We start from the raw sequence: 13,821 nt of genomic DNA, 5'->3' as shown, positions 1-13,821 counted from the left end.
TATTAATTTGTATGATGATATTTATTAATAATTAAAAGTAAGGAAGTAAAAAATTGGGAAAATAAAAAGGATTCTTGTTTGGATTGTAGACAGTTGTCTGTTATAATTTTAAGAGTGGGGAGATGTGGTACTATGGACAGTGTGAGAGGGGGGGAGTTTAGAAGAAGTTGAGGAGGAACGAAGTGTGCGCTACGAAGGCCTAAAAGTGAATGAACGGGATTGGTGCTCACGCGGCGTCGGTTCCCCCACCAGCGCGGAGTAAGTGTGAGTAGGCGTGGCTAACGGGCACTATAAAAGGGGCCCACAGGCCGAGAGCAACTCAATCGACAGTAAGCACTGCGACTGTCAACAAGTATAGCCTATTGTTTTTGTTATTGTCGAATAGCACCTACGCAATGAAAACAACATGAGATTATCTTTCTTCAGGTAATGTTATTTCTTTTTCTTTGCAAATGAAAATAAAAGATTATCTTCCTGCAGTGAAATGGTATTTCAATAGTCAAAATTAAATTCATATTAAACGGGAACCCAGGTACTATTTTCTTTCTCCCTTCATCGCATGGAAGACTATAGATAAAAGTATGAAACTTTAAGCGTTACTCAGCTGGTATTGTATTTTCTTCCTCTTTCTAAAACAAATAACATAAGGATGTCTTCCTTTATCTAATTTGCATATCTACTTTTTTCATATAAGGATAAATATAAAAATTATAAATTAAATAAAAATTTAACTAAAAGTTTAAATAAGGAAATAAATACTAAAAGAATCATGCAAATGCAAGTACATCGTCGTTCTGCAATCGCAATATTTACTTTAGAATCAATATTTATTTTTAGACGCAATATTAAGTTATGGTTTTTAAGAAAAATTTCCACGCAAACATTTATAACGTTGGTAATTGATATTAAAGTAAGAAGAAATAAATAAGTCCGTGGATTATGAAAAAAAATCTCTAGCACAATTTCTCTCCTCACTATAGAATAATTCAGTGGACTATGAAATTATTTTCTCACTGTTTTCTTAAACTTTTTTATGAATAACTTAATCAAAATTATCCACGTGCGTAACGGACATTTTTCTTCTCATAATACCAAAGTTAAATTTATACGCTACCAACGCTCCCATTACAATGTTCGTCATCTTCAGTCCGCGTGGGAGAAAAATATGCATGCAAATGTTAATGACGCCCCAAAGGGGAAAAGTTATAGTGTAGGCGAAATGTGAAATTTAAGAAAATGGAACTGGGTCGTGTAGTAAATCTTTATCGTGATGTTGGAGAAAGAGAGAGAGAGCAGAGAGAGAAAGAGTAAATATTTTCCCGTCTGGACGTATGTAAACCCATAAAAAAAGGAGACCTTACATCGTCAAAAAGGGAGAGAGAGAGAAGGAGTAAAATTGTACACGCGATTTCTCCCTGGGGGGTAATACTTAATCTATATATACATGTTTTCATTTTATACGCACCAAGTTCAACAGGTAGACGTTGGTCACAGTTCGCATTCGTTTATTTCTTGCCAATGTAATCAGCACAAGGGAATTTCCCACAACCGATAGAAGAAATATTGTTGCATAAAGTGGTACTATCAGATTTTCCAAAAGATTTCCATTTCCCGACAATGTTGCCGTTGACGATGACAAATTAACGTTTGATAAATCGGTTGACGTCACTGTTGAAAAACGTGGATACCGTTGATAGTGCTGATTATTATTGTTATTATTCGTTGAAAATTCATCCACTCCCTCGTCATTTAAATCAATTGATCTTCGATCCCAGTACTCGAGGGGATATCGACTTGCCGTGATGTTGACGCAAGACATCGCTTTTCACACCTGGAAGGAAAAATGATTATTAATATTTAATTTATTTAGATAGAGAAATTAAGCCTGAATTATCCGTAGATCCCTGCACCGACATTTACCGACACTTCTCAGCCCGGATTCAAACCGCTTAATGTCTGGACTGGAAAGTGTCGATAAATGTCGGTATACAGGGATCTACGAATAAAACCGATATACTTTTATATATAGTTATGTATTTATTTACAAAAAAACACATGTTTTCTAGTTTAAATTGTTTATTTGAATTAATTAAATATAATTAAAATTGCAATATAGAATTTTTTCATTAATTTTTATTTACTTTTCTGGAAATTAAAAACAATTTTAGAGAATTTTAATTGCATTTCTCTATTACCATGTTTTCGATAAAGGAAGCCAATATATCGTTTGTACGGAATTCAATGAATATCTAATTAACCTCGAAACCTCATGAATGTTTGATAAGTGTGATTATTCTATTTTTGGGGAGTAAATGGAAGTTTTTTTTAATTCTATTCGAGTGGTTAATAGTAAAGAGAAATGTCTAGTCTAATATTGATTGGAACGAGATTTTTTCCTAAAAATTCATAGAAGAATTGCAGCAAACGAAACAACGCGTGTACTTCCTGAGAGAGGCAACGCCCACATGAGGTCTACGCTCCCACCGATTGGCTGGCGCTACACGACCTTGAGGTTTTCTTCAAGGTCACGTGACGCGAGCCAATAAAAAGCCCCCTCAAGTCTCTTCTGGGCGTGTCACTCTCCCCTCTCTAATTAATATTTCTTACTACAAATGAACTCAGAATTTTTTTATTGGACTTCGTTTCATTATTTTATTTTTTATTTTATTATTTATTTCAAAATTTATTATTTATTTATTTTCCTTTAATTAATTTATTATTTTACTTTACTTATTATTTTTTAAAATTCATTATAATAAATAAATATAGTGCTACTTTTCTTAATATTTTCTCATCGAAAGAAATTTCTCTTGTAAAAATTAAAATTGAAAAATAAATTTAGAAAATTATTTTTTTTTATCAAAGGAAGGGGGCAAGTTTTATAAAAAAAAAAAAATTCCGAGTAGACTATCATAAGGAAACAAGGAACATGAGAGAGACACTTTAAAACATTTAAAGTCAATTCTATTTTCTCTTCAATTCGTTTCACATTTTGCACTCTGATATTTTATTGGCATTCTATAATTGATGAAAAGAATTCGATAAAAGCCTGTAGAAGTACTTTTTGTCTCAATATAATTAAAAATGCTTTAATTTCAAAAAGACTATGTAAATTAGTTTAGTAATTTACATTTCATTTATTTAAAAAAGAAATTATAAAATGTTTATAAAAATTTTCCTTCGTATTCTCATTCCCATTTTTAAATCAATAAATAAATCTTTGTACTTTTTCCATAAATGTAAATATTTTACAAAATAGTTAATTATTTACATTAGAAAATATATATAGAAGTTGTTAATAAATAATTTTAATAAAATATTTTTATCCTTTTTTTATTTCTTTATTATTTTTTTTATTTATTTTATTTTTACAAGAAAGAAGAATTTTGAAAAGATTGCCAATTTTTGTAAAAAGAAAGTTTTTTAAAAGTTTTATCATTTTTCCTGCTTTTGGAAAAAAAGAAAAAAAATTGAAGGACGAAATCTTATATTTGTAATTACAAACTTGTCTACATTTTCCTGGAAGAAATTAAAGAAAGTCAGTTTTTGAAGAACTTTTACAATTCTTCGAAAAATAATATTAATAATAATAATACAATATAAATATAAGAAGAATTTTCGAAGGAAATTGAAATATTTTTTGAAACTCGTTTTTAACTTTTCAAGCGGAAAATTTTATTTACATTTTTAAAATCAAATTTAAAAAAGCAAATTCTTGTAATATTTCCTAAATAGATTTTATTCAATATATTTATTATTTATTCAATAACTAAAGACAAGATTGTATAAAATTAGTTTAAATCGTCCTACTTTATACATTCCGATTTTATTGATTTAAAAAATAAAATATTTATTGTAATTATAATATTATGCATATTTAATTATATGTAAAGCTTATTTATAAAAAAAGTAGAAATTTTCTTATGAAAAAATACATCATATTTTTTCTAATAAAGCCAATAATATCTAGATTTAAAAACTACATACATATATAGACACAAAACATCGATTTTCTTTAAGTGCAATATTTCTGAGAGCCATAAATGACATATTTGAAATATAGAATCGCAATAATTCCTTTCCTCTCTTTAAACTTGTCAACGAGGTGAAAATTTATTCCATCATAAATTTCTCAGAATTTTTCCGTTTTTTTTTTGTATTTTTTTTCTGTACGGAAATATTATGTTTCTTTTTTAAATTCATTTAAATATTCATTCGAAAAAAATATATTTTGTACTTTTAATATGTTTAAACATCGAGAGAAATTTATTTAATTTTTTAAATAAATTAAAAACGTAAATTAATATAATCATTAATAAATTATAATACTTCCTAATAATAATAATAAAAATAATATTATAATAATAATTACACTAAAATAATAATAATAATTATAATTAATTAATTATAATAATATATAATATATAAATTATAATATATTATAATATAATATAATAATATAATAATAATATAATAATATAATTATAATTATAATATAATATATATAATTTATAATATATTAATTATAATAATATATAATAAATAATAATTTTTAATTTTTCTATAACGACAACTATTAGCGTCGTTGTTCTTTGGGTGCGAATGAAGTAAAGTGCGCGCGCAGCCAACGAGGAGTAGGGAGTAGTGACGCTATCCCCACTTCTCGATTACTACGCGCGCACTTTACTCGCGCTTTACGAAAACGGCGTTATTTCGTTCACTGTCGAAAGTAATAATAATAATATTAATATATTTATTTATTTATAAGTTAAAAATATTAATAATAAACATTATAAAAATAATTTTAAAATTTGAATAAATAATTATAATAATACAATATTAAAATAGAATAAATAAAATAAAAGTTAAAGACAAAAGATATAAAAATAAGATTCAAAGAAAATAAAATTAACAAAAATAGTAATAAATATAGAGGAAAAAATATTCTAAATATTTCAAAAGTTGAATAAAAGGAGAGTTACATTTTTAACAATGAAGAAAAATTCTTGACTTGTATATATATATATATATATATAAGATATCCGCAATATTCTTGAGTAAAGAAAGTTAAATTTGCTGAAAATTTATAATGAACAAGCCAATAAGAATCTTTATTTACCGAGCATGATTCAATTTTTCTTCGGAAATTGTTTTACCTTTCGGCAAAAAAAGAAAACGAGAAAAAAAATGTGTGTATATACATAAAGAAAAAAAATGGAAATATATATTTTTTTCTTTGCTTTTATATGTATAATATATATAGTATATTATTTTATTACCAGATCTCACTCGTGTTTAAGAGTCACGTGCCAGATGAATTCTTTGTCTTTAAGGGTTGTAAAATCCTTCGAGTTATGGCCTTCCATTGGACGACCTACAACCAAGAAAGAGAAATAAAAAAAAAATTTTCTGATTCTCAGATATCATTTTTTTTTTGTAAACTTACAAGAAATTCCTATTTTTATTCTATATGGGAATTAAAAAAAATTTTAAGATATAATAAAAATGCAAATGAAAATGAATCGAAAAAAATTCCAATGATAAGAGAGTTTGAAGAGAGTTAGGAAGGAAAAATAGAGGAAAACTAGGAAATGGTGAAAAAAGAATAAAAAATGAAATGTGTAAAAAAAAAGAAAAAATATGGAAAAAAGCAATAGAAAAATAGGTAAAAAAATTTTTATACTACGGAAATAGAGAAAAAGAAAAGAAATTGAGAAATATGAATGTACATAAAAAGAGAGGAAATTATTATGTAATCTCTTTTAAAATGCAATTTTAACTCGAGAGATAATTGCGAGATTATTTTTTTTCCAATTACTTTATATATTTCGTTGATTCGGTAATTTATCTTTTCAAAATTCTAGAAATTTATTTGCTGTAAAACAAGAAAAAAATTTTCCAATATAAATTTATCGTTCTATTTATAAAATATTCAATATAGTTTCCATAAAAAAATTATTTGATTTATTTTTCAATTTTTATTTGAAATATGGAGAAAAAAATTTCTTAACTTCTTTCACTAAGATTTTTAATTGAGAAACAAATAAAAAATAAGTAAATAAAATATCAAATTTTAAATAAATAAGTAAATAAATAATTATGTAAATAAATAAATAATTGAATAAATAAATAATTAAACGAACCGTTTTATAAAAAAAGGTATTAATGAATAATTTAATTAATTTTAACAAACTTAATTAATTATTTTTATTGATTTAAAAAATTTGTGCTTTAAATAAACAAAAATGTTAATTATCAAGAATTTATATACTTTTATAAAAGATCACTTTTGTAATAAAAATTGTCTCTAAAATATATTTTCTTTATTTTCACTTTTCTTTTTTAATTTTCTCATATTCACTAACTACAATTTTTAAAATGAAATAAAAGAAATAAATTTTATTCATAAAAATTTTTAAATAATTAACAAATAATAATTATTATAATTGTGAAAGCAAATTGAAAAACAAAGTTTTTCTTTATTATACACGTCTGTATTTCTTTGTTGAAATTAATTACTGCATGTTTTTCTCGCGATAGAGAGATTTCGTATGCTATACGCTGTTATATATATTTTTTTAATAATAAAATTACTCTAATTGTATCATTTACTTATGTTCGTATGCCTTTGAAATAATATTAATAATAATAATAATTCCTCTCATACACACAAAAGTTTTTCAGCTTTTCCTGGCGCGCGCACACTCTTTGTTTTCCTCGGGTCTATTTCCCCGCAAAGCGAACATCCGTTTTCATTATCTTTCTTGTACTTTTCATTCCCCGAGGGGTTAGTTACCACCGAAAGAAATAAAAAATGTTCAAAACAACATAACCTAACCCCCTCCCCCCCCCTTTCAGACCCTCTCTAAACAACAACGGATAAAAATTGCTCGTATTTGCAAAAAAAAGTCCCCAGCAAAAAAAAAAAAAAAAAAAGAAAATTGTTATACCCAATCCGCAACGAAACGGAAACTAAAACATTATTCAAATAATCAAATACAAATAGAACTATGACAAATAAAACTCGTCACAAAAACGAAAATTTCCATACAGGCAAAAATAAAGCTGAGCTATTCTTGAATATATAGAGCAAAAAAAACTGTTTTTGACAAAAATTTTGTAAAATTTTCTGCAAGTTGAATTTATTCCTTGATTTTTAATTGAATTTTTAATGATAAAATTGATTAACTTCTTTTTTCAAGCTCTACCGATATTTACCGACTGCTGGTAATGAAGATTCTTGGGCTATTAGCAGTCGGTAATGTAGTTTTTTAAAAAGATAATTAATGTAAACAAACCTTATCTACTGCTGGTAATGAATTTTCTTGTGTTATTTATCAGTTAGTGATGTAGTTTTTTCAAATAATTATAATGTTTATATAACTAGAAACAAACTTTATCGACCGCTGGTAATAAAGATTTTAGTGATAATAACAGTCGAGAATATATAGATAAAACTAGAAACAAGCTTTACCGATATTTATCGACTGCTGGTAATGAAGATTCTTAGGCTATTAGCAGTCGGTAATGTAGATTACTACTGTATCAACCGTTGGTAAAATTATTTCAAAAATGTACAAATTCAAAAAAAAATACTTCTTCTCTATTTTAAATATAAAAATACAAGTTCCAGAAAAAATTAGTTACTATTATTTTAAAAAAAAAATTCGAAATCTAAGGAGAAAAGGTGAAAATCTTTCTTGTTAGCTTCTCGTTTATCAAACGATATACAAGTTCTAAGCTATCTCTAAGAATCAAAGAATATTTCGCCTGCATGGTTTAGAGTATAAAAATCTAAAAGTAAGTTTTCACGGAAATCCCTTTTTTTATCTAGCTTTCTCTCTCTCTCTCTCTCACTATCTCTTTCTTTCTCTAGTCAGGGGGGTTATAAATCTCTCGCCTTGCCCTAGTTCCGTCATGTTGTACAATGCCAAAATTATTTAACGTATTTTGTTAAAAATGCTTCCACTTACCATGAAGAGTCATGCTTCTTCGACCAACAACAACAACGAAAAAAATGGAAGAGAATAAAAATTTTAAGTGACGAAGAAGGAATTATCGATGCACAAATTCACTTTCTCACAACATTGAACAATATCACAATATGGAACTCTTTATTTATGCGTACTTTTTTTTTAATTTGAAAAAAAATTCTTTTTCACTTTTTAAACGTTTTTTTCTCGTATTTTTGTTTTTTATTTTTCTTTTATATTTGAATTTCTATTTATTTCAACTTTTTTTTGAATTTCTATTTATTTTAACTTTTTTAAAATTTTATTTTTCTTCATTTAAATTTTCCTACCTATTTTCTTTTATTTGAATTTTCTTTCATTTTTCTTCATTTGAATATTTTCATTTATTTTCCTTCATTTGAATTTTCTTTTATATTATACTTTTATCCTAAATTTCTTTTATTTTTTTTTAATTTGAATTTTTGTTTATTTCACTTTATTTTACTTTTATTTTAATTTTATTTTTGTCACTATATATGTTTATTATTAATGAGCTGAGTAAATTTGTCTTTTTTTACGATAAACTATTAGTAGAAGTTAATAATTTTTATTTTTAATGTTTTTTTTCATTTACTTTATTGTAGAAAGTTCGCGATTACTTTTTTTTCATTGTTGGAAATTTTTTCCATTTTTTTAAGTATCAAATTTTTTTCTTTTTTATAAAATTTTTATTGGGCTTTTACGGTTTATAATTACTTTTCACTTTTAGAAGATTACTTAATATCTTTAACGAAACTTTTCATCTTTTTTAATTTTCTTTTTTTTTTTTTTGCTTTTTGTCCCTTAATTAATTATGCAAATTTTTTTATAGTTCGATTCTTCATTTTTTTTACACTTTTCTTTAAAGTTTTCCACTTTTCATTATGCGTAATTATGATTGTCAGTTTAATTTATTTTAATTTATATCTATAAAATTTTAAAAAAATTAGAAGCTTCTACATTGGAAAAAAATTTATTTTTGATTCAAATAGCCAATTCTTTTTTTATTATCAAATAAATATTTGCTTGAAACAAATAAATTTTTTTTAGTTTATTTTTTCATTATTTAGATATAGAATTCTGAATTTTTTCAAAAAAAATCTTACAAATAATCAGTTTTTTATTTTGTTGATTATTTATTTATTTATTATTTTATTTATTTATTTATTACTTGTGTTATTATTTATAATATTATTATGAATATTTTTATTATTATTGTTATTATTATTATTATTATTATTATTATTATTTTTATTATTATTTTTATTATTATTTTTATTATTATTTTTATTATTATTTTATTTCATTTCCCTTTTTTCTTATTTTTCAAAATTGGAATTTTTTTTATCAAAAATATTGCGTGTCATAAATTTTTTTTCCTCCCTTTTTATTTTTTGATGCGCAGTTTATCACTTGATTTGTTAAAGTAAGATGCGTTTTTTTCATTTTTTTTCATATTTTTTTGTTATTTTTTTTTTTTTTTTTGCTTAGAAAAGTTTGAGCTCTTCGAATTCGGGCAAAACTTTTTATCTGAATGATTTATAGAACAAAATGGGTTCTCTGTCCGATAATTCGTTTTTATAAGAAAGAGAGGAGAGAAGTCTTCTCTTCTCGCGGTTTGAAAACTTCTTGAGAAGGTAGAAAAAAAAAGAAGAAAGGAAAAAAAGTACGTGTCAAAATTATTAGGAAACTTTCCCGATCAAGAAGATGGGGCGACGCTACGCTATACTATGCTCTGTACAAAACCAATTCGATTACCATTAAAATCCAAGTGATTTCATTGCCACTCAAACTCGATTAAAGAAGAAGAAAAATTTTTTTTTCTCTCTTTCTCTCTCTCACTCTTCTAATAAAATTATAATTTTTTTTTTTTGGGGGGGGGAATGTTGCATTAGAATTAATTTTTTCTGATGCGTTTTTTGTATTTTATCATAGTTTTTCTGAGAAATCATTGGCACAACTAAAAAATAAAAAATAAATCAAACAATAAATAAAAATAAAAAATTCAGTCCTTAGTATCTTTTGCACTTTATGGTAGTTTTTTTTATGATTTGGTGATTTTTTATTAATACTGAATACTGTAGCTGCACTTTATGGTGATTTTAATATTTAGTAGTTGCACTTTATGGTAATTTTAAACTTTAGTAATTGCACATTATGGTAAATGTAGGTACTTTATGATAGTTTTTCTGTATATGGTAAATATAGTAGCCGGACTTTACAGTAATTTCACTCTTTACTACTTGCACTTTATGGTAATTTCATTTTTAATAGTTGCACTTTATGGTAATTTCATTTTTTAATAGTTGCACTTTATGGTAATTTTATTATTTACTAGCTGCACTTTTTCATAATTTAATTCTTTGTTAGTTGCACTTTATAATAATTTCATTTTTTTAGTATTTGCACTTTATGGTAGTTTCATTTTTCAATAGTTGCACTTTATGGTAATTTTATTTCTTTAGTAGTTTAACTTTATGGTAGTTTCAATATTTAGTAGTTGCTCATCATGCTAATTTCATTTTATGGTTGTTTTGCAAAGAGAAAAATGTTGCAATTTATGGTTATTTTAATTTTCAGTAGTTGCACTTTATGGTAATTTTATTTTTGAATAGCTGCACTTTTTACTACTTTAATTCTTTGGTAGTTGCACTTTATGGTAATTTAATTCTTTAATATTTGCACTTTATGGTAACTTCAATATTTAGCAGTTGCACATTATGCTAATTTTACTTTATGGTTGTTTTGCTAAGAGAAAAATGTTGCAATTTATGGTTATTTTAATTTTCAGTAGTTGCACTTGATGGTAATTTAATTCTTTACTATTTGCACTTTAGAATAATTTAATATTTCCTAATTGCATTTTATGGGAACTTAATTCTTCAGTAGATGCACTTTATGATAATTTAATTCCAGAGAACTTGCACTTTATGGTAATTTTGATTCTTTAGTGCCTGCAGTAGGAATATCAAATTGAGACAAAATACGTTTTGATTTTGTCTCAATTTCATATCCTTAGAAAAATTGTGTTAAAAACTTGAAAAAATATTTCGTAAATAGAAAAAAAATTTAGTAAATAGAAGAAAAAATTATTTTGCAATAGTAAAAAATTCTGTATTAAAAAAAATTTTTAATTCATCTTGTTTTCTTATTTTTTCAGTATTAATTTTTTAATGATATTGTATGAAAGTGCGGAAGGCTCATTAAAAGTTGTTTTAACTTTCTGATAAGTTTTCGAGATTCGAGCAAAGGAATAAGACGGAACCTGGACATTGGACAAAGATAGAGATGTGTCAATTCGTTCTTCAAAGACAAGTTGTTTAGTTCCCTGATTACTTCGAAGCAATTATTACTTCCTTTCTCTCACTCTCTCTCTCTCTCTCTCTCTCTCTCTCTCTCTCTCTCTCTCCTTTATATTTATATAACTTATTAATCTTGAAAACTGTTTTCCGAAAATATTAAATATTTATATTCCAACCAGAGAGAAAAACAAAAAATAGGGAAAAAAATTTTTTTTCAAAAGAGAAAAATAACACTGAAATATGAATAATCTAAATCAAGTTTCTTTTAAAAATTTTCTATATAAATGCAAAAGAAAAAAAAATTCTGTGATTCGAATTTAAATGAAAATTTCTTTATTTCTAGAAATATAGCAAATTTTGTATAAAGTTTGAAAAACTGGAAATGAAAAAAGAAGAAAATTGAAAAATAAATTTTATTTACTCCTTAATTAAAGTCAATTGTCATATACAATGACATTTCATTAAAGGAAAAAAAAGAGAAAGAATTTTCTTTCTTTTTTATTTGCTATTTTTCGAAAAAGTTCTTCCTTTCTGTTCGAACAAAATTTACTTGCACTGTCCACTTTGTCAAGTTCAAAGCCTATAATTTCGAAAGGATGACTAATTGAAACATCCTAGAACCTAAACTTCTTTTTTGTTCCTTTTTCGGAAAATAAAACAGGTCAAAGTCATTTTTAATTCTCTAATTAAAAGGAATAAACTTTGTCCTTTTTAGTAGCTTTATCACCGAAAAAAAAAATAAAAAAAAACAAGAAAGGAAAAGAACGAGATCATTTTTCAAATATCGAATGCAGTCAAATGAAACTTTCCACCATATACTCGCCATTCACGCTCTCAATCAATACATTTAAAAAAAAAATTTATCGCTTTTTTGGTCAGTAAATTGTTATCTTCAGGTTTTGTTATTAAAAACGACCGAACGATAAAAATTAATATTTCCAAATTGTTTTCTTTTTATTTCTCTGAAGGGTAATTTTCATCATTTTATCATTTTTTTATGACATTTTACTGAAATGAAAAATTTATAACTAAAAAATTATTTAAATTATGCATTTAATTCATTATTTAATTCATTATTTCTTTAATATATTAATTATTATTCATTTAGTTTATTATTTACTTAATTCATAATTATTTATTCAAAAAAGATTTTCATTTTATACAAATATTTATATATAAAACTTTTTTAACTGAACAATTTTTATTTATACTTTTATTAGTTAATTAATTAATTAATTAATTACATATCTTATTTATGCAAATTTTTATTCACTTACTCAAACCTTTTTCATTTATAAAATTTGTTATTTAAACTTTCATTAATTTTAAGGTCTCTTAATTATCATTATTATATTATTTATTTATACATACAATTATTTATAAATTTTTATTAAATTATAAATTCATAAATTTATTATTTATTAACAATCCATTATGTTATCTATAGAAATTTTCATTTTATACTAAGTTCAATTTACTTAGTAAACCTACTATTCCAACTTAGTAAAACTTTTTTATTTAATAATATTTTTATTTAAGCTTTTACTGTCTGTACAAATTAATTAATAATTAATTAAAATTTTATTTATTAATCAAAATTAATTAATTTATTATTTATTTATCTTATTTTTTCAAATTTGCATTTGCTGCAAATTTTTATTTACTAGTAACGCTTTTTTTATTTACAAAATATTTTATTCAAACTTTTTTTAATTAATATTATATGTAATTTTTATTATTCTTTCTATTAGTTAAAAATGTCTATTACTAAATCCAAATTTCCTTTTTATTTATAAATTCGTAAAATTAAAATATCGCAACTAAATTCCAATTTATTTGTTTAATAAAATTTTATTTTGTTCCACAGGAACAAAAAATGAAATATTTTAAATTTATTTAAAAGAAAATAATTTTTTCAATTACTATCTTATTAACAAAGTTTTTTTTTAAATATTTTTTATTTTATTTGGAATTTTTAAAAATTATTTTCGTATTTCTTTATTAAAAACATACGATAATTGATCGTATAATAATAATTGAATATAAAAATTTTATTTAAATTTGTTATTAAAAAATTTTAAGTAATTTAAATTAAATTTTAATTAAATTAAATTAAAATAATCTTTTATAAAAAATTTAATATACAAAGTTAGAAATTTTTTTCTAAATTTGCCATTATTTTACAAATCGAAATTCAAAAAAAAAAATTTTTTTTTTTAGTTAATACATTATATATTGAGAAGAAAAAATTTGCTTGATTTTAGTGATAGAGCTCAACGTAGATTCAAACGAAATGCGCGCGCGACGAACACTGGACGCTGACTAAAGCCGACGTGAATCGTCTGCACGGTTTAACCACCCCGCACACACAATCCTTTCTCCTTCAAATAACTCACTCCCTGTTCAACCCTCCTCCCTTTTCATCCCCCCTTGCCATCCCTCTTTTCTTTACCCTCCCCCCTCTTCTACCCCCTCACCTCTCTTATCATTCCAATCCATCGTATTTCTACACTAGCCTTTTACTCCCT

General features: G+C 24.4%; 1 protein-coding gene across 2 annotated transcripts in view; it reads right to left on the bottom strand.

Moving 5' to 3' along the window:
- The window catches only part of LOC122511827 (cholecystokinin receptor type A-like), a 58,840-nt gene that overhangs the window by 36,393 nt on the left and 8,626 nt on the right, over nucleotides 1–13,821 (bottom strand). Inside the window, exons 1-4 of one of the 2 annotated variants that reach the window (XM_043627329.1) lie at nucleotides 13,521–13,605; nucleotides 7,974–7,987; nucleotides 5,280–5,374; nucleotides 1,466–1,831 (exon numbers count right to left, since the gene is read on the bottom strand). In XM_043627329.1, coding sequence (XP_043483264.1) covers nucleotides 1,466–1,819 — 354 coding nt within the window. In that variant the 5' untranslated portion in view covers nucleotides 1,820–1,831; nucleotides 5,280–5,374; nucleotides 7,974–7,987; nucleotides 13,521–13,605. Of the gene's footprint in view, nucleotides 1–1,465; nucleotides 1,832–5,279; nucleotides 5,375–7,973; nucleotides 7,988–13,520; nucleotides 13,606–13,821 lie in introns of those variants that run through there. The other variant, XM_043627330.1, reaches the window with a different exon arrangement.

The sequence above is a fragment of the Leptopilina heterotoma genome, unplaced genomic scaffold (assembly GCF_015476425.1).
Source record: "Leptopilina heterotoma isolate Lh14 unplaced genomic scaffold, ASM1547642v1 Lhet_90, whole genome shotgun sequence".
NCBI classification, from domain to species: domain Eukaryota; kingdom Metazoa; phylum Arthropoda; class Insecta; order Hymenoptera; family Figitidae; genus Leptopilina; species Leptopilina heterotoma.
This window is presented reverse-complemented; position numbering and strand designations above follow the sequence as displayed.